Genomic DNA, 21,202 nt, shown 5'->3' with positions numbered 1-21,202 from the left:
TGTGTCCTTGTGTGACGAAACTGGTGCTCATGTAAAGCGCTCCAATACCTCCAAGTCAAGTTTGCGCTATATAAAACTGCAAAAAAATAACAGCAGCAGCACACGTTGCCAGTCCTTTTTTTTAGATAAGTCACTTGCACTGCACATTCCCATTCTGTATCTATGTTGTATTAGTGAAACTTGACAACTCTTTTCACTTAAAAGCCAGAACTTGTCAGTATGATTTTGCTTAATATAGTGCCATAAGCAGGGCCACTGGAAATATGTAATTCTGAGGCTACAGAGTATTCCACATAATTAGGGATTTGCCACATTTGTCACATAATCCATCATTTGTTGCATAATTTGTAGAATTTAAGAGAACAAAATTATTTGTGCCTCAAACGGATCAAAAGTTACTAAAACGCAGTGACGTCTTGCTTCCCAGTAGAGACCCTTCACAAAGCCTAACTGGTCACCTTTCTGTTACCTATTGTTGCACTAAACTAAACTGATACTAACAAGGTGTAACTGTTGCGTAGACAGTGTTAACGTATACAAAATAATGAAGTAATAATATTACAAAACGTACCCCATAAAACTGTGTAAATTGCCTTTTCTTGCCACATAATTTAATCAACACTGCTGCATAATTTGGTTTTCCAGAGCCGCATAATTCCAGTGATCCCAGCCACAAGTAAAGAATGGCATTCCAGCAGAAAGAAAATAAAGCAAAGTTCTACTAGGATGTTTATCCTGATTGATAGCTAGGCTGCAGGCACACATGATTGTTTCACCAAGAAACAGAACATGTCATTTTTTTCTGCTTGAGACTGGGGCTTGGTGGGCCACGGGGCTGTCTTGGGAGGGCCTGGGCCTGGCCCACCCTATAGAACCGAGTCTGCTTGTATGCCTCCCAGTAGTACTAATTCTTGCAAATTAAAGGGATCCCCGCAGCTACCCACTTCAGTACCCCTCTAGAGTAATTGGCAGCAAACACATAAAGGCCCTCTCAATTTTTTTCTTAATGTATCCACTTTAGCACTGTGAAAATGTGTCAATTGGAGCATTGCGATTTGTCCCTTGTGACGCCTAAGGTCAGAGTGCGCTCAGTATCTCTTAGGGAACCCAATATGGCCACGCCCATCCCATGCTATCATTTGTCTTCGCATGAATGCCTTAGTTTAGTGGGCTAATAGGTCCCCAAGCCCCTATCAGTTTGCGTACTCAAACAGTTTGCGTACCCGCGACGCGTTTCGGTGCAGCCGCACCTTGGTCATGGGACCAAGGTGCGGCTGCACCGAAACGCGTCGGGTGGTGTTTTTGACAAATATTTTGTTAAATAAATAATCACGCTGAAAGAATTTGGGCTGAAGCTGCTTTTGTTTGGAAACGAAGAGCATCCTTTGTCGATATATATATATATATATATATATATATATATATATATATATATATATATATATATATATATACATATATATATATATATATATATTCACTGAAAAAACCATAGGTTTCAGGCCTTATATAGTTAGGAATTAGCATTTAAAAAAAACTTTTAAATTCACTGAAAAAACCATAGGTTTCAGGAGTTATATAGTTAGGAATTCGTTTTTAAAAAACTTTGGAAATTCACTCAAATGTAGCACAATATATATTTTTTCAAAGTTAATTTTTCGTAATATATATATATAGATATATATATATATATATATATATATATATATATAAAATTTCTATGGCAAAATGAAACCCCTCATATTTTTGTTCCTTTTCAAATTAAATGTATTAAGTGTTACCACTTTATTCCAATCAAGATGACTTCAGGTGTGCCATACTTTTGTCATAAGTAAGTCTGTTAGCGTTCTAGTTGTTCTTTAGAACACTCTGGGACATTCTGTCATTGGGCTATATTTGGGCTACATCTGGCTGATATTTGGACTACATTTTGGCTCTTTTGTCTCTGGTGGCCATCTTGGGAGACTGCATATCAGAATTTTTTTAATGAAATATAAGAGGATTTGAGAAGTCACTCAAAATGTGCCCTAATTTTTCTTTCTTCAGCACTAATCATAATTTCTATGGCAAAATGAACCCCCTCATTTTGTTCCTTTGCAAATTAAATGTTTTAAGTGTTCTTTATTCCAATCAAGATGACTTCAGGTGTGCCATACTTTTGTCATAAGTAAGACTGTTAGCGCTCTAGTTGTTCTTTAGAACACTCTGGGACATTCTGTCATTGGGCTATAGTTGGGCTACATCTGGCTGATATTTGGGCTACATTTGGTTTTTTTTGTCTCTGGTGGCCATCTTTGGGCTACATTGGGCTACATTGGGCTACATTTGGGCACTAACATATATATATAGCCAAATGTAGCACAATATATATTTTTTCAAAGTTAATTTTCGTAATATATATATATATATAAAATATATATAAAATTTCTATGGCAAAATGAAACCCCTCATTTTTGTTCCTTTTCAAATTAAATGTATTAAGTGTTACCACTTTATTCCAATCAAGATGACTTCAGGTGTGCCATACTTTTGTCATAAGTAAGACTGTTAGCGTTCTAGTTGTTCTTTAGAACACTCTGGGACATTCTGTCATTGGGCTATATTTGGGCTACATCTGGCTGATATTTGGACTACATTTGGGCTCTTTTGTCTCTGGTGGCCATCTTGGGAGACTGCATATCAGAATTTTTTTAATGAAATATAAGAGGATTTGAGAAGTCACTCAAAATGTGCCCTAATTTTTCTTTCTTCAGCACTAATCATAATTTCTATGGCAAAATGAACCCCCTCATTTTGTTCCTTTGCAAATTAAATGTTTTAAGTGTTCTTTATTCCAAACAAGATGACTTCAGGTGTGCCATACTTTTGTCATAAGTAAGACTGTTAGCGCTCTAGTTGTTCTTTAGAACACTCTGGGACATTCTGTCATTGGGCTATAGTTGGGCTACATCTGGCTGATATTTGGGCTACATTTGTTTGTTTTTTGTCTCTGGGGGCCATCTTAGGGCTACATTGGGCTACATTGGGCTACATTTGGGCTCTAACATATATATAGCCCAATGTAGCCCAATATATATTTTTTCAAAGTTAATTTTCGTAATATATATATATATACATATAAAATTTCTATGGCAAAATGAAACCCCTCATTTTGTTCCTTTTCAAATTAAATGTATTAAGTGTTACCACTTTATTCCAATCAAGATGACTTCAGGTGTGCCATACTTTTTTCATAAGTAAGACTGTTAGCGTTCTAGTTGTTCTTTAGAACACTCTGGGACATTCTGTCATTGGGCTATATTTGGGCTACATCTGGCTGATATTTGGACTACATTTGGGCTCTTTTGTCTCTGGTGGCCATCTTGGGAGACTGCATATCAGATTTTTTTTAATGAAATATAAGAGGATTTGAGAAGTCACTCAAAATGTGCCCTATTTTTTCTTTCTTCAGCACTAATCATAATTTCTATGGCAAAATGAACCCCCTCATTTTGTTCCTTTGCAAATTAAATGTTTTAAGTGTTACCACTTTATTCCAATCAAGATGACTTCAGGTGTGCCATACTTTTGTCATAAGTAAGACTGTTAGCGCTCTAGTTGTTCTTTGGAACACTCTGGGACATTCTGTCATTGGGCTATAGTTGGGCTACATCTGGCTGATATTTGGGCTACATTTGTTTTTTTTGTCTCTGGTGGCCATCTTTGGGCTACATTGGGCTACATTTGGGCTCTAACACATATATAACCCAATGTAGCCCAATATATATTTTTTCAAAGTTAATTTTCGTAAAAACCACTGGAGCACATATCTTGAGACATAGCAAAGGCACATCAGGCTACCAGTCCCTACAATTTTGCCAAGTTTGGTGGAAAACCATTCAGCCGTTCGGGCTAAAAGTGAGTCCAACCGCTCTATGGAAATTAACATGGGCAAAACACGTTTTGAGACCCCCTTTTATCTCGGCCCCCGCTTGACGAATCCCCCCCAAACTTTCAGGGAAGGAGCGGAGCGCCGCGAGGCAAAGTTAAGGACAATTTCAGGAAGATTCCTCAACCGGCGCCAAAGTTATTCCCAATAGAATGTTGCGATTTCCCTATGGAAAACAATCCTAACTATATATACCTACTGGCTATCGCCAGTAGGTAATATATATATATATATATATATATAAATATATATATATATATATATATATATATATATATATATATATTCACTGAAAAAAACATAGGTTATAGACCATATACAGTTAGGAATTAGCATTTACAAAACCTTATTTTGCTCACACAAAACCATTGAAATTCGCATATATAGTTAGTTGCACTAACTATATATCGCGCACCCGCAATCCACTGCTGATCATGTCACATATTACATCATTCATGACATGGTCAGTGACATCACTGATGACATCTCAAATGACATCACTGATGACATCACTGATGACATCTCAAATGACATCACTGATGACATCACTGATGACATCTCAAATGACATCACTGATGATATCACTGATGACATCACTGATGACATCACTGATGACATCTCAAATGACATCACTGATGACATCACTGATGACATCTCAAATGACATCACTGATGACATCACTGATGACATCTCATTTGACATTACTGATCACATCACTGATGACATCATTCATGTGATAATACGATGAACCTCTTCAGACTCTAATATAACCTTAGATACACTCAGTGTAAACAGACACTCACAGACTGTCACTCATCCATGGAGTTACTCACACACCTAGTCAGTCATGCAAAGAATCAATCACACCTCCATTTCCTCAACTATACAGTTATACACACCTTACTTATTCAAACATATACTAACACATATTTTCTCTCTTATACAATCCCTGATACAAGTTCACAATGATCCATACAGCCACTCACACATTCACTGGCTCTTATGCACAGTTATTTATATATGTCAACTCTCACATGTACTGTGTTTTACATATGTACTTACTTTGACATGTAGCACTGAGATATCCATTCACTCACCAATACACTCATGCACACAGTCAACCGCCCATACAGCTGTTTCCACATGCACTTTTGAACCCATACATCTAGTGAATCAACTGCTCACACATCTATGCACAGAGTCATACACCTCCCAGCCACCCACACACACACTCAGTCTCCCATACAAATACTTGGGCAACCAATCAATAACCCATATAGTTACTCATATAGCTACTGATCAACACATGCAGCAGTTTACAGAACAACAGACTTAATGATGCACAAATTAAGACAGTTTAGTCACTAACCCATGCACTCAGTGAGACACATTTAATCACTCACTCATACAGTCAGTCATGCACCTACTAAATCCTTCATCCAGACACTTATACATCCACTCATTCTTCAATATGTAAGACATATTTTAACTTTACAGAAACATACAGTCACTGGATGTTGTCATCAGTGATGTCATCAGTGATGTCATTTGAGATGTCATCAGTGATGTCACTGACCATGTCATGAATGATGTAATATGTGACATGATCAGCAGTGGATTGCGGGTGCGCGATATATAGTTAGTGCAACTAACTATATATGCGAATTTCAATGGTTTTGTGTGAGTAAAATAAGGTTTTGTAAATGCTAATTCCTAACTATATATGGTCTATAACCTATGGTTTTTTCAGTGAATTTTCAAGGTTTTGTAAATGCTAATTCCTAACTATATATGGTCTATAACATATGGTTTTTTCAGTGAATTTCAATGGTTTTTTAATAGCAAATATCAAAAGCTGTAAAATGTATTCTTCTTTTAAAGGAAAAATATATTTTATATGTATTTACTATAATTTTGTTATGTATATACATTTTTTGAGGGAACGAATTTATCAACTATCATGCTGAAGAAGAGGGTGGGGAAAAAAAAACAAAGAGGAGGACTAAGAGGAAAGAACAATCAGTTCAAAAATACAATTGCTTTAAAGCATGAAGTGCTTTTCCACACATTTACATGTAAATAACCCATATTAGAACATACAAAATATCTACAGAGGAGACGGTGTACATTGAATTTTAGACTCTTCATTGGTACCTACATGTTGGTACTTACATCACCCACACAACACAACAACCGGGACGCTGTCGCAGATATATATATTTTTTTGAACGTTAATTTCTCAAAATCCACTGGAGCACATATCTTGAGACCTAGCAAAGGCACATCGGGCAAACAGTCTCTACAATTTTGCCAAGTTTTGTGGAAATCCATTCCCCCCTTTTTTCTCGGCCCCCGCTTGACGAAACCCCCCCAAACTTTCAGGGGACGCTCAGAAACAAAATGTGCCATTTTGCTGAAAATTTCAGCCAATTCCGTCCATCAACGCCAAAGTTATTCAACATAGAATTTTCAGAAATCCCTATTCAAAAAAATCCTAACTATATATACCTACTGGCGACTGCCAGTAGGTAATATATATATATATATATATATATTTTACGTTCACCCCAACGAGGTCTTCTGAATAACAGATGTTTATTGTTACCCAACTCAATGGTACTCATTTTATCGACCTCAGATGGATAAAAGGCTGAGTGGATCTGCTGGGATTTGAACCTGTGACCATGAGGTCAAACACATGCCCCTGCAGTGGATGCATTAGTCTACTGAGCCACCAGACATGGTAGACATATATATATATATATATATATATATATATATATATATATATATATATATATATATATATATATATATATATATATATATATATATATATATATATATATATATATATATATATATATATATATATATATATATATATATATATATATATATATATATATATATATATATATATATATATAATATATATATATATATATATATATATATATATATATATATATATATATATATATATATATATATTCAGTGGCGTGAGATGCCAGTAGAGCCAATCCGGGGTCACAATACCCAACCTGATTCCAATAAATCGCCCTCTCCGGTTCAAAGGAAAGGAATGATTTATTACTCAAAGTCCATATTCCTGGGTCCCTTGCATTATCGGTCCCTACAACGGCTCAAGGCAGCACACCTCTGCAAGGGTCTTACTTACTCCCAGGCTGTCGTCCTCACAGACAAAGTACGAGCAGAAAGGTCGCACATGGATGCATGGAATGGAAGAGCGATCTTCGAATTTGCCTCAGACCTTGTCATAGACTCAGAGACTAGCAGGTCCGGATGGTGCCCTTGTTGTGGTGAGTTCTCGACAGGAGGGTGGTGGTCTACTCAAGAATAATCGTTACACATCAACTGTCTAGAGCTTATGGCCGGCTCCTTCGCCGTCCGATGTTGGACGAAGGACAGAGCCCAGTCTTGTGTGCTGCTCAGGTTAGACAATGTGCCAGCTATCAGATAGATCAAATATTTTGGGCTCATGTGTTCCAAGTACCTTTCGAACCTAGTGACCAGCTTTTGGCACTATTGTCTGGAACTTCAGGTGTCGGTTACAGCAGAATACCTACCAAGCTGGGAAAATCAGATGACAGACTGGCACTCCCGCCACTTGCGGGACTCCAGCGTATGGAAACTCAACCTGGATGTGTTTGCACAGTTTCAGAAGAGATGTGGTCTGTTTTCCGTGGACCTGTTTGCATCCTAGCTGGACCATCAGTTACCCTGGTTCTTCAGCTGGAGACCGGACCATCAAGCAGCAGCAACAGATGCTTTTCTACAGTTTTAAGCTCCGGAGAAGAGTTATGCCTGTCCTCCTTTCGCCATGATCACTCGAGCCTCGACCTACATCAGATGACAGTGGACAAAAGTGTTCATTGTCATACCGATCTGGAGGTCTCAAGTTTGGTTTAAGGTTCCACTGGAACTTTCTGGGACTATCCAATACAACTCCCCCAATTTCCTCATCTACTTCTTAATCCAGTCCAGATTCCCCACCAGTTGGTACTGGGGGGTTCTCTAACCTTGATGGCTTGGTGAATTACAGGGGATGATGGTCGGTCCTGGGCCTTTTGCGCCGGGCTGAAGAACTCCTGTCCAAGGCCTAGGCCTGTGGTTCCCAAACTGTGTGCCGCGGCACCCGGGTGAGCCGTAATGAGGTGCCAGGGGCGCCGCGCACAGTCTAGGGTGACCAACCACCCGTAAATTCCACTGACCGTCCCTACGCCTTTTATCTGTAATTGTGGTCATCACAGGGAGCAGCGCTGCTCCCCTGTGAGAGGCCTCACCCCTGCTGATGGAGCCGCCTCGCACTCCTCCAGGAGCACAAGAGCAGCCCCTCCCGCCCATTGAAATTCTGTATGGGGCTGATTGCCACATACTGAATGACAATGGGGCAGTCAGGGGTGTTCAAGCATGTGGTGGCGGCCTCCTGCCTCAGTGTATAGAAGGGCAATCTGTAAGAAAAAAGGTAAAACGCCCAGGCTGCAACGTTAGAGAACACTTCATTTAAAGAAGCCTGTGAAATAAGTTTAAAAGAACAGGTTCTCGTTCTTTCACTGTCTCATCATTTTTTAATTGAAGTATTTTCAATATTATATTCATCAAAGCCATGGTTGCTGCTTTTTTATTTTAAGGAACTAGGACCATTGACAAAGCCAATAGTCCTGGCTTGTTGTTGGTGAAATGTTGGTGAAATGATACTTGCTGTATTATATATCTGGATGCAATGACATAAACAACATAATACAAGTCGGGCGCAACACTATGCTAAGCGCAGATTTTTAGCCTAGGTGTTTTAAACTGCGCTCTTAATTACATCCAACACCCCGTTTGAAGACACCCCCCAGTTTTTTTACACCAGTTAAAGCCCTGGAAACAACACCATGTTACAGTCACCTCACATCCTGGCACTGTGCATCATGTGTGACTCATGACTTCTACGTTTTCAGTCTGCCTATGTGCAGGGGCATAGTGAACTCTCCCCCACCGCACCCCACCCCTTGCTGTAGTTCGTTCTTGATAGGACTCTTCTGCCTGCAACTCTGCAGACAAAGGCTCAGCTCATAATGTGGAAAGGTGGGTGAGTAAATAAGTGAAGGAATGTCTGAATGGCTGGATGGATTACTGAAATGATGAATGCATGAATGAAAGGGGAAATGGATAGATAATGAAAGAAAGGATGGATGGATGAGTGAATGAGTGGAAGTATGGATGAGAGAAAAAGTAAATATATGGATGTATGGGTGGAAAGGTGATGGATGGGTAAAAGTGTGGATGGGTGTGTGAAAGGATGGATGGATGAGTGAAAGGGCAGCTGATGGGTGAGTGAATTGGTGGATGGGTGTGTGAAAGGATGGATGGATGGGTGAATGAAAGGGTAGATGATGGGCAAGTGAATGGGTGGATGGATGAATTGATAAGTGAAATGGTGAATGGATGGATGAGTGAAAGGGTGGATGTAAGGATTGATGAGTTAGTGAAAGGGGGTAGATGGACAAAAGGATGGATAGATGAGTGAAGTGAAAGGTTGGATGGATGAGAGAACGGATGGCTGGATGAGTGAACGGATGGTTGGATGAGTGAAAGAATGCGTCCCAATTACTTTAAGGAAGGTAATAGGAGGTACATACCACCCACCCACCGGTAAAAAAATGGTGGGGAGCCACGGCCAACTGCCGATTAGGTCAAGGGAGCCACAGGTCAAAAAAGTTTGGGAACCACTGGCCTAGGCAGACAGTACTGTCAAGAGGTACAGGTCAGCTTGGACCCACTGGACACGTTGGTGTCTGCAACAGAGTTTGGATCCCGTGGTCGGCTGATGTAGCACAAGGATTGACTTTTGTAGCAGAATTAGCCACGGGAGGTTTGGCATATTGATCCATCAACAGCTTCCGCTCTATAATATCTGCCAGTCACACTCCGGTGAATGGGGCTCTGGTGGGAGAACACCCTTTTGTAGGCAGACTCCTTCGTGGAATTAGACTGTCCCTTCTGACATCTCAAAGATACTCAGCGCTTTGGGACGTTAACCAGGTTCTCAACCTATTCCTCTCTTGGCAACCAAACAGGTTCCTGTCTCGCAAAGAGCTGTCCACCAAACTGGTGATGCTGCTATGCCTAGTTTCTTGCAGAAGTGTATCTGATGTCCGAGCCCTTGATATAACAGGCAGGAGTATTTCCTTTTCCGGGGTGTCATTCACAATTTCTAGACGAACCAAATCCAATACCAGAACTATTGAAGACCCAGCCTTTCCAGACTCCCCAAAGTTGTGTGTGGCTCAGTGCCTGAAAACGTACAAACAAATGTCAGAGGAGCTTCGACCTCCAGGTGAGAGACAACTCCTGATAGCATTGAAGAAGCTGCGTGCATCGGTCTCCTATCTCACTATTGCACAGCGGGTGTGATGGGTCATGCAGGAAACAGGCATTGACCTGACCACCTCGGGACTCACTCTGCCAGAGGAGGCATGGCTTCTAAGGCTTTTCCTCTAGGAGCAAGATTAGATGACAATATGAATGCTGCGGATTGATCCTCAGATTCGACTTTTAAGAGATTTTACTCCAAGCCGGTGCTGGATATGGCTCATTTGGTGGTGAGCAAGCTTTGAACCAGCAAAATCCTCACTTCCGGTCCTGACATAAAATGAAAATTGTTCCTAACTCTCGTGTAGGAAAGTTTCATTTCTATTAATGACACATAGTTGAGAAAGGACTATTACAGGCACAAGAGGAGCCTGACTGGTTACTGTTATGAACTACTTTTACACTATGATTGGCTGTTTTTTGTGGTACATTCTCACAGACTCATGGGACTGTTAGTTCTTCGTTTTCAAGAAAAAAGTTAAAAGAAGTTGTTAATTAAAAAGGCTGCTATGTTAATAAAGCGAAGAGAGACAAGCATACTCCTCACCTCCTTGTCTTTAATAGAACTGAAACTTTCCTACACAATAGTTGGGAACAATTGTCATTCTTCACATTTAATTTTTTTTTGTGGAAATCCGCAGGGCTCCAGCTGACTTGGTGGGTGCACTTTCCCCAGCCAGCCACTTTTTAATGGCAGCTGGTCAGTAAATTATTTTTTTTAGTGAAGAAATCACTAAAGCAAGAATTTACCCCTGTAACAGAAATAAAGAGGATGCCTTGAACCGTAGGGAGTTTTCTTCCTGAACATGATGTTCAGTGAGCATTTTCCCTGCATGGGTCCATATGCTTTACATGATGGGCCCTGCTAGGAAAAATCTATAATAGAAGACCTGTCACAACCGTGCCTTCAGGGGTTCTGACCTGGCAGTCATGTGGCATAAGGCTTCCTGGACCATAGGCTTTCCTTGTGGGTGCCAGTCATAAAACTAGTACTTCCCGCCTCAAAAATGAGGCAGGAGACCCTCATGTTTAGCAGTGTGGGAGCCCTAGCAATTTGCAGCTATGCTCCTGCTATGCCAAACCCTAAAGGAGATCCACAGTGTTTTCTGAATTGAGCCATTTCAGTTTTAACATATTTGGAGTAGTGCTAAATTTGCAAAAAATAATAATAATAATAATAAGTACCAGGGACCTCGGTAGAATGCCACTGCACCTTGCAACACCCATTGCCCCTGCCATAGCTCCCAATAACAGTACAGACACACATACGTACACGTACATCACACTCTTACTAGTGTGACTGTTCAGACTATTCCAGGCCCCTAAAGCTATAAGAATGGCTTGGGTGACGGCTATTAGTAATTTATTATGTATATTAACTGAATAAATAACTCTTGTTGTACTCATCGCTAAAGAAGACAAATGGCGCTACCACGTGGCAGACTGTTATAAGTGTTGGTGTTTGCAATTAAGTGCCAGTGTCAAGCAATGTAAACCACTGGATCAAATTAAGCACCTGTTTGGAAATGTTATCAAGTTACTGAGGAGTGTATCGAGGGGAGAACACTTTATAATCAAGTGCAGTGTAAAGTTACTTCCGATTGATGATATTTCTTTCATGTTGGTTCAGCAGGTGTCAGCAAAAAAATTTGATCCGAAAACAGATCGACCTCAAAGCCACATAAGTATCCCCGGGCTGGAAAAAGGACCCCAGCCCTTAAAACAAAGCAAGAGTACAGGCAAAAAGAAAGACAAGGTAACTATTTTTGCTGCCATACCATTTCCAACAGAAACATTGTACAAAAGAAACTAACATGGTACATAGCACAGGTACTTGGTTCACACAGAGTCAAATTGATCAGTTGTGTAGGATGGATAATTATGCCTATCGTATGAACGTAGTTGGCCTCACACAGGGGTTGGGCACAGCCTGGCCACCATGCCTTGTTAACCCACTTCGAATGCACTTCAGCAGTGCGCAGCGGGGATTAATTAAAGGGCTTGGCTGAGGTCCATACTCAGTGCAAGGCCCCATTATGGACATAACCCACCTCGTTGGGCAAGTTTCAGCTGTACACAGTTGTGGTTGAACATGTTGTCAGGAAAAAAAATACATTAGATGTGTCACTGCAGGGTTACGGTGTGGAGTCACGAATTACATCCACCTCAAAAGTGGCATACTGGTATTTGAGTTATCAACAGCTGTTATAGCAAAGTACTATATCCCAATTATCACTGTAACCACTGTACATTGTTCTACTGTGAGTCTTTTGCATTATCCCAGGCAAGAAAGTGATTGTTAATGTCTTTGATTAGCACTGTTCATAAGGGAATCCCCTTAATGCATTAGAATCAAGCAGGTACTGACCTGAGCTTTTCTTTTGAGCCCTTTGGCTAGGACTGCATTGGTCATGTCTACTGCCTTTTGCCTCTTCGTAGAAGCAGGGGTCATCTTGGACTGGTTGCAGTGGTGGAACTGTGCTAGGCTGTGAGCCACGCCAAATCTATATGGTCCTTTCACATGTTGTCCTGTTGTTGTAGCTTATGCAGAGGGAGAATGGAGTTGAGCTGCATATCTAGGAGTTGTCATGCAGGTTCACCTGCTGGGAAGCCTCGTTTTAATTCTTGTACAACAAAGGCAAGCAGAGAGTTCGGACCCATGTAACATTTGTGCCTGCCCATACTGCCTGATATTCCCATGATTAAAGTTCTCGATATTGCCCTTGGAATATTCTGTGTTGACCCTACAAGGCCATCAAGATTTCTCCAAACAGTTAATACCATCTCCCTACACCATCCTAGGGGGTTAGGGTGGAGCACCGAAGAGTCAGTGTGGAGACCTTGATCTTCATGTCCATGAGGATGGCTTGACCATAGGCACAAAAGGGGGGTGGAATGGGCAGTACCGTGGGCTTTAAAAATGGCAAGCAGAGTCGGGCAAGCCAAGTAAAGGTCGATTAGAACCCATTGATTAGAACCTGTTTTGAAGAGTACATAAACTCTATACATTTGGTTCTCCTTGAGTATTATGTCAATACGCTGCACCGCGGCAGTGGCAGCAGCAGGTGAGTGCCGGGGGGGGGGTGCTGCCGGGCCCGGAACTGCACATATGCTGGAGCCCAAGACTAGCTACCATGCCTGCAGCAAACATGTGGCTCACCGACTTGATCGTGTGAGCCGGCTGAGACCTAGTGGGGACCCACCTGGACGCAGCGCTGCCCAACAGAACAACAGGGAGGTCTGCATGATGCGTGGTGCCCCGGACGGCTGGGGGTGGGCCTCCGGGGTGCAGACGTACTGTGCCGTTGCTGGACTGCCGGACATGAAGGAGACTGCAGAGGGGTGCCGGCTTGCCCCTCCCTGGGGCTCGGAGGTGGTGGCACTGCCTGAACACTGCAGTGAGAGAGAACCTGTAGCTGTGTTGAGCCTGGGCCAGACTGTTGCCCACAGCAAGAGTGCTGGGGCCTTCGTGCCTGGGGGGGCAGAGCCATGCCACTGACACTGGACGGCGGCCGGCGGGCCCAGTGGTGGACGCCGTGCTTGGACCTGTGGGGCCCAGTCCAGTAGCGGCGTCTACTGGCTGGATTCCCTGAATGAAGAGGGTGCATCAGGCTGTACCCAGGTAAGGAGAAAGCAGGAAGTGGAGTTGGTGGGGCTTGGGTGTCATATAGGGCCCAGGCCCAACAAGTGTGGACCATATACACCAAGAACTGGGTGGGCTATGTTACTGGATGGGGCTATGCCCCTGTGAATGTGCGCATGATTAGTGGGGTCACCACTAACTGGACTTGACCTTTATTGCTCGCTGTTGGTCCTGGCACTGACGGTGACGAGCGCTGGAGCTCGGGGTCAGATCGAACCCGGGCCCCAGATGCAAAGTCTGGCTCACTGTCTGCCGCTGAGATGATCTGGTGCAAGACAATATAAACATCATAACACTGGGGGCCCGGAAGCGGCTGCAGGCCGAGCCTGCCTTTCCTCATCCCTTGATGATGCGGCACTAGGCATGCCAGGCACTGCAACTGAGTTGATTAACTGGGAATGCCTTACTGGTATGCAACTGGGCAGAAGCCGGAGGTCCTAGAGGGGCAGGGCCCGCTTGGCACAACAGACTGTGACTCTTGCCCTCTCCTACGACAGGACATCTGGACAAAACATGGTCCTCCTGCGAATGGGAGCATCGCAGATGCCGGCATAGTCCTCTATATCAGTCTTCCAGGCGGCAGGAGGTCTGAAGCTGCTGGAACCGGCAGCCACCGCTACCCTCAACTCCAAGCTGGATTCTTCAGGCAGTGGTGAAAAAAGGCACCTCCCTCGAGCAAACACATGCCTCCCTTGCGGTCCGCATTGACAAAATAACAGTGGACTTAACTCTGCTCCATGCAGATCATCGCAAGCTGGCTGACAAGGTGCGGGATGTTGAGCATGATCTAGCTGAGATCCACCCTGTCACTGGTGCCGCATCGGCAGACATAAAGGACCTCATGGCTTGTGTCAATTGCTGGGAAAAAGAATGGAAGACACAGAAGGCCACTCCAGACGGAACAACATACGGGTAGTGGGACTGCCCGATGGAGTCGAAGGAGCAGACGCATCGGCGTACACTGAAGCATGGCTGCGTGACCTTCTGCCGGATGATGAGTTCTCCTCCTTCTTTGCGGCTAAGAGGGCCCATTGTGTACCGGTGAGCCACCTGCCGCCGGGGACGAACCCAAAGCCGTTTCTCTTCCACTTACTTAACTACGGGGACCGGGACTCTGTCTTTGGGAGAGGCGAAGGTGGGCAATTCCCTGACTACACCATGGGAGTGCAGAGGCAGAGGGGATCATTCCTGGTAGTCAAGCGGCGCCTCTGCAAGCTGGGCATCAAATACTCCCTCCTCTTCCCAGCCAGACTCCGAGTAGCATCTGATGGCAATGCACGATTCTTTGACGCAGCAGTGCAAGCCTGGGCCTGGTTAGAATCTAACAGCCACCAAATTTCGCAGACTGGGCGTGGGAAGCCCAAACAGGCTTACGCCGCCCATGGGACCAGCTGTAGGGGGAAGCGCAGGCGGAGTCAACGCCTTCCTTTATAGCTACACGCCACCCCAAATCTAGAACGAGTCATAGGCAGCAGGCGTTGCAAGCAGCTGCAACAATACACAAACATGTAAGGAGGCAAGACCCGGACATATCCTCAGTACGCTCCCTAAGTGATGATGGCTTCTCTGCCACATGGCCATCTGGTGAGGAGTCCGGTCGGCTTCCAGATGTAACCCCGCAAAAGGCAGATGACCTGATCTGAACTACAGGCACCAAGATGACTGCATGACACGGCGCCCCATACTGTAAACGCTGAGAATCCTCCCCCACGTGGGAGGGCACCCCCGACTGGGTGTTGGGACAATATCCGGGCTGTTCAGTAACAAACCTCACAGTTGGACTGGGACCTGACATGTATGGCACTGTGCGCTCTTTCATATGAACATGAGGGGTGTAAATGTGTTTGCTCCTCATTCCCTCATGAGCCCTAAGCTCTAGTCAGCCGGAGATATTGGCAGACAGTTGCTTCAAGGCACTTCTGCCTGGTTGGGCAGATACATGTTGTCCCTTTGCTCTCTCATGCTGTTTATGGTTCCACTGTTTCCCACTCCCCTTATTGTTTATCTTACACAATTACCACACTATGCTATACTGCAGGTCTTGCCCCCACTTGCAGAATTTGGACAGGAAACTCTGCTCCCTCCCTCATGCTGCGACATCCATGTACACCTGTAGACCTAATTCACCCTACACATGCTGACCACTAATATCGTCACCTGGAATGTGAGAGGCGTGCAAATACCCCAGTGCCGCTACACTGCATAGTCCTACCTTAAACACAAGTCAGCCTACATTGCGTTATTGCTTGAAACATATAGTATGCTGCCCGAGGCCCGCAGACTCTAGCGCAGATAATGAATCAAGTGTTCACCACAGTCTACTCCTCGTATGCCAGGGGGCTACTTATCTGGGTGAGGCTGGGTGTCTTCTTTGCAGTGGAGGAGATGGAGGTGAATGGGAGGGCAGTTATGCCCCCAACACAGATCAGACAACCTTTTTGCATACACTTTCTGACATATTAGCCTGGTGGTGCGCCCTCCCTTGGCTTATAGGAGGGGACATCAACGATATCCATGACACATGACAGGGGTACCCCCCAGGCCCTGGTATTGTTAGATCTGTCAGCCGCCTTCGACACGGTGGATCATAACATCCTTCTCCGCCGTGTCGAGCAGGCTGGTATCCAGGGCCTGGCTCTGGCCTGGGTCAGATCCTTCCTGACGGGCAGGTCTCAGACCCTAAGCCTGGGTGCTTTTAGGGCTCCTAGAGAGCATTCGCCCTGTGGGGTCCCCCAGGGTTCTTCTCTGTCCCCTCTCCTTTTCAATCTTTATCTTCGTCCCCTTCTTTTCTCCCTAAGGCTGTGGGACGTTACCGTGTTTAATTACGCGGACGACCTGCAGCTTATCTTTTCTCTTAACTCCCCCTCTGCTATTTCTAACTTTCAGTCAGCTATGTCCCATATTCTCCAGTGGATGGGCCATAACCAGCTAAAGTTGAACCCCGGTAAGACGGAGCTCCTCCTTCCTGGTAGGAGCTCCACTTTCTGGGGGCCCCAATTCTGGCCGGTGGAATTGGGCCCTTTTCCCACCCCTGTGGCTTCGGTGAAGAGCCTAGGGGTCACTATTGACTCCGCTCTATCCCTAGGGCCGCAGGTGGCGACTGTGGTCTCGTCCTGCATCTACCAACTGCGCAGGATCAGGAAAGTGGCATATCTTCTGACACCTGATGCCCTCCTGCAGGTCATCATGGCCCTCGTCCTCTCCCGCCTACATTTTTCCAACTCGATCTACCATGGTCTGCCTAAAACATCGATGGGCAGACTACAGGTGGTCCAAAATCAGGCGGCGAGATTGGCCTTAGGGATCCTGAAGTGGCAATCTGCCAGGCCCCTTCTCGTTAAACTCCACTGGCTTTCTGTTGCTTCTAGGGCAGCCTTCAAGATCGGCTGCCTCACTTTCAAATCTTTGGCTGGTTTCTGTCCCACCTTTGTAAAATCTCTCATCCGACCCTATTGCCCGTCCCGCAATTTGAGATCTTCCCATCTTCACTTCCTGACTGTTCCCTCTTATAAGCTCTGCAGATCTGGAGGCCGGAGATTTGCATACCTGGCCCCCAAGCTCTGGAATTCTTTCCCTCTCTCCCTTAAAATTTCCAACTCTCTGACACTTTTTCGTAAATCTTTAAAAACTTGGCTTTTTCCCCAATCTGGCTAATCTCTCTGTTTCCTCTATTTCCAACCAGCGCCAGGAAACCCATGGTGTCAGTGCGCTATATAAGCTCCCCTTACGATACGATACGATACAGCGCTGGATAGGTCCTTTCCACCGCTCTCCCACACAGCTGCCATGTCTAATGCCCAGGCTCTGTGAGCCTGGCTGCAGCATTGGCACTTAACAGATGTTTGGCAAGCATCAATCCTGATGCATGGATGTACTCTTTCTATTCCTCGCCATACGACCTCCACATCTGCATTGATCGTATTGTGGGCTCGGCCGCTTTGCTCCTGGTTTGTCGACACATAGACTACCTGGGGCGAACGCACTCAGACCACAACCCCCAACTCCTCCAGTTGGTATGGGACGGTAGTGGCAGACCACACATGTAAAGTGCCTCCAACCTGTGGCATTTGAGGATCCGCCTTTCCGGGCATTGCTGGGCATCGCCACTGTGGAGTTCTTCAAAATAAACGCCGACTCGGCCACTGACAGATGAGTGGAATGGGAAGCATTCAAAATAACAATCAGGGGTCAGTGCTTGGGCCTCAGCGGGGGTCCCCGCAAGCAGCTAGACAGCAACATTGCTTGCACAAAGCACTCAATCCTTCGGCTGGAGTACGACTCAATAGGGACTTGGACTACGCCAGGTGTTTGACAGACACGTGGCAGGAGCACATGGAACTCCTAGAGAGACTACAGTGACTGAACTACTCTGCGCACTCCGCCCGCACTCATTCAGCGGCAGATCGAGCAGGGCACATCAGGAACAGTTGCAACAGCCTATCCTCTTGCTGCGATCCCCTCTGGACAGCTGCTGCACACCCAACAGGAGCTACACGGGGAACTAGTCAGGCATTACACAACCCTATACGAATCCACTACCAGTATTAATCCGACTGCACTAGCGGGTTTCTTCTACTCCATTCGCCTACCTACCATTATGCCGGAGCAATGGGCAAAATTGGAAGAGCCAATCACACTCTTCGGAGTCTGGGAGGCCATCAGAGCTCTGGCTACGGGCAAGGTACCTGGACCAGATGGGCTGCCAACTTAGTACTAAAAGCATAGGCTCCTGTACTAGCTCTCTGCCTGCTCGCCCTCTATGTGGCGTATCTGGCAGTCTCTACCCTTCCAGGTGTTAGGAATTACGCACGAAGCTTAACCAATTCTGGAACCATAGAATAACAGGAAGCAAGACCTTTGAGTTGAGGTTATGATCTGACACATACACCTTGAAGTTGTGCAAAACATTAGAAAGTGGACATGTAGTTTTGTTTGTTTTATTTTATGGTCCGACACAGACGCCTTGAAGTTGTGCAAAACATTAGAAAGTGGACATGTAGTTTTATTTATTTTATTTTTTTATATGCTTAAATACCATTGGTGTATTGGAAGCGAATTGTAAGAATAACTAAAGCCTTGTGCTTAGTAAACAGACTTATTTGTAAGCATGGCTAATGCCTTCAATTTCTCTCCACATGTGCTGCCACACCCGTTTTCCATGTGCAGCACTCTGTCAGTTGATGATGAGCCATACTCTCTCCACATGTGCTGCCACACCCGTTTTCCATGTGTAGCACTCTGTCAGTTGATGATGAGCCATACTCTCTCCACATGTGCTGCCACACCCGTTTTCCATGTGCAGCACTCTGTCATACATCCTGCACAAGTAAACCCCACCCGTCCCAGAACTATAAAAAGGAACATCTCTCTAGCAGAAACGCTTGGCCTTGTTGTTTCTTCCCCTTACCTGCGTTCCAGCGTGTGAAGGTCTTCGGCTCCTGTCTTCTCCGGCTTCAGTTTCTGACTTCGTCTTCCCCTCACGGACATCTCGAGTTCCTGCCTTCAATGACTTCGGTTGCCTGGACAACCTTTCAGAGTCCCCTATCATATCCTGTTTCCCTCAAGAGCTGTTAGGAAAAAGAACAAGCATTGGCATAGCCAATAGGTCTCGCCTTCGGGACCTTATAAGTGTTTAGCCATGCAACAGTTGATGTTGTTGCACCAAGGATATTGTGCTGCATAAATAAATACTTATAGGGTCCCAAAAGCGAGACCTATTGGCTATGTCAATGTTTGTTTTACTTTAAACCATGTTAAAAACATTGACAAAGCCAATAGATTTTCCTTAGGTGAAACCTATTGGATTTTCCACTGCTTGTTTCACCTTAGCTTAGACCTAAAACGTTTTGCACATTTTGCAGCAGCCTCCCTCACACTGTGTGTAATGCAAGGCTAAAATAATTACTATATAGTGCTTTCTGTTACAGGCTGGGACCACATAGCACTAAAAATACACGTTACCCTTCTCCACAGCACCAAACTGGATTTAATTCTGTGGCTCTCCGGTTACACACCCAGACAGCGGCTCTCCGATTACACACACAGACATTGGCAGTGACTATATTAACCAGTAGAGGTTTAATAAGTAAAAGTTAATTTCCCACCAATTAGTTTAACCTGCATTTGTTTTTATTTTAAAGTATGTTATTTTATAAGCAGTTACCTGAGGGTGACAGGAAACACAAAATAGCTACAGCATCATTTTTCTTTTCAGCCATGTTTTTGACCCCGTCCCCACACTCACTGACCAGGCCCTCATTGCACTCACTAGCACAGTTTCTATACTCTTTTTTTAATGCACTTTGACTGTTCTATCAACCTTCTGGTCCTTCCCACCAAAGATCACCCCCCCTCAGTGTGCCCATATAGCTCAGTCCTTTCCTCTCTCTGGAGAGTGCCCTTTACCTTGGCAAATCTAGAGCGAGCCAGAGAAATAAACCCCAGGGGATTGGCTACCAAGACTCTGCCGGAAAAGCTCCCCATCAATTCTCTTAAAGGGTACACAAAAAATAAGAGAAATTGTATGAACGTGCACCCATGAACGTGACCGGTCGTGCACAGAGCAGTGTCTTGTGTGGTATTCGGCTAAAGTCAACTAATACGGACCAGGATGAGGAAAGAAAATGTAATTCGAAGTGCACTATACCTCCCACTGTTATTAAACATATATATGTATATATTTATAGGCATGAGGAGGTAAATTGATTTATTTATCCAGAAAGTCACGAATTTTAGGTGCAGTGTCTGAACTGGTACTAACAGCAAAAGCCATCTGGCCTCATCGACGCCTATCCGCTAACCTACGTTATTTGATGCTGCAGAGATTTTAAATATCTGTGTATATTGAATTTCACAGTGCATCAAAGAGAAGAAGGCGCTAGGCTTTAATATAAAAAAAAATCAAACGCTACCGAGTGAAAAAAAGCGATGACATCACTCACCTACGAAACCGAAAGCAGCCCGGGCTGAGAGTGAGGGCGGGGGCTGCCCGCGCATGTGAGATCCGAGCCCCGGCGCCAAAGCAGAGTGCGGCATCTTAAGTCCCGGGTCCCAGGACGGGGCCCGGGTGAAGACCAGCGCTGCGAAGGGAGATCGAGGATCGAGACTGACCCCCTGACTTACGAGAGACAGACACGGAACACGCTAAAAGAGCCCGGTGAGTTTGGGGGAGGGGGTGGGGGGGGGAATGTGTGTGCGTGTGTCTGTCTGTGTGTGTTGTGTGTGTGTTGTGTGTGCCTGCATGTGTG

The 21,202-nt window shown here is 44.6% G+C and overlaps 1 protein-coding gene across 6 annotated transcripts in view; it reads left to right on the top strand.

The window, feature by feature from the left end:
* The window catches only part of LRRC71 (leucine rich repeat containing 71), a 566,767-nt gene that overhangs the window by 437,313 nt on the left and 108,252 nt on the right, over positions 1-21,202 (top strand). For 5 of the 6 annotated variants that reach the window (XM_078669036.1, XM_078669039.1, XM_078669035.1 and 2 more), the window contains one exon: positions 11,943-12,068. In XM_078669036.1, the coding sequence (XP_078525162.1) occupies positions 11,943-12,068 (126 nt within the window). The remainder of the gene's footprint in view (positions 1-11,942; positions 12,069-21,202) is intronic. The other variant, XM_078669037.1, reaches the window with a different exon arrangement.

The sequence above is a fragment of the Lissotriton helveticus genome, chromosome 12 (genome assembly GCF_964261635.1).
Source record: "Lissotriton helveticus chromosome 12, aLisHel1.1, whole genome shotgun sequence".
Classification (NCBI taxonomy): domain Eukaryota; kingdom Metazoa; phylum Chordata; class Amphibia; order Caudata; family Salamandridae; genus Lissotriton; species Lissotriton helveticus.
Note: the sequence above shows the minus strand (reverse complement) of the source record. Positions and strands in the feature narration are given on the sequence as shown.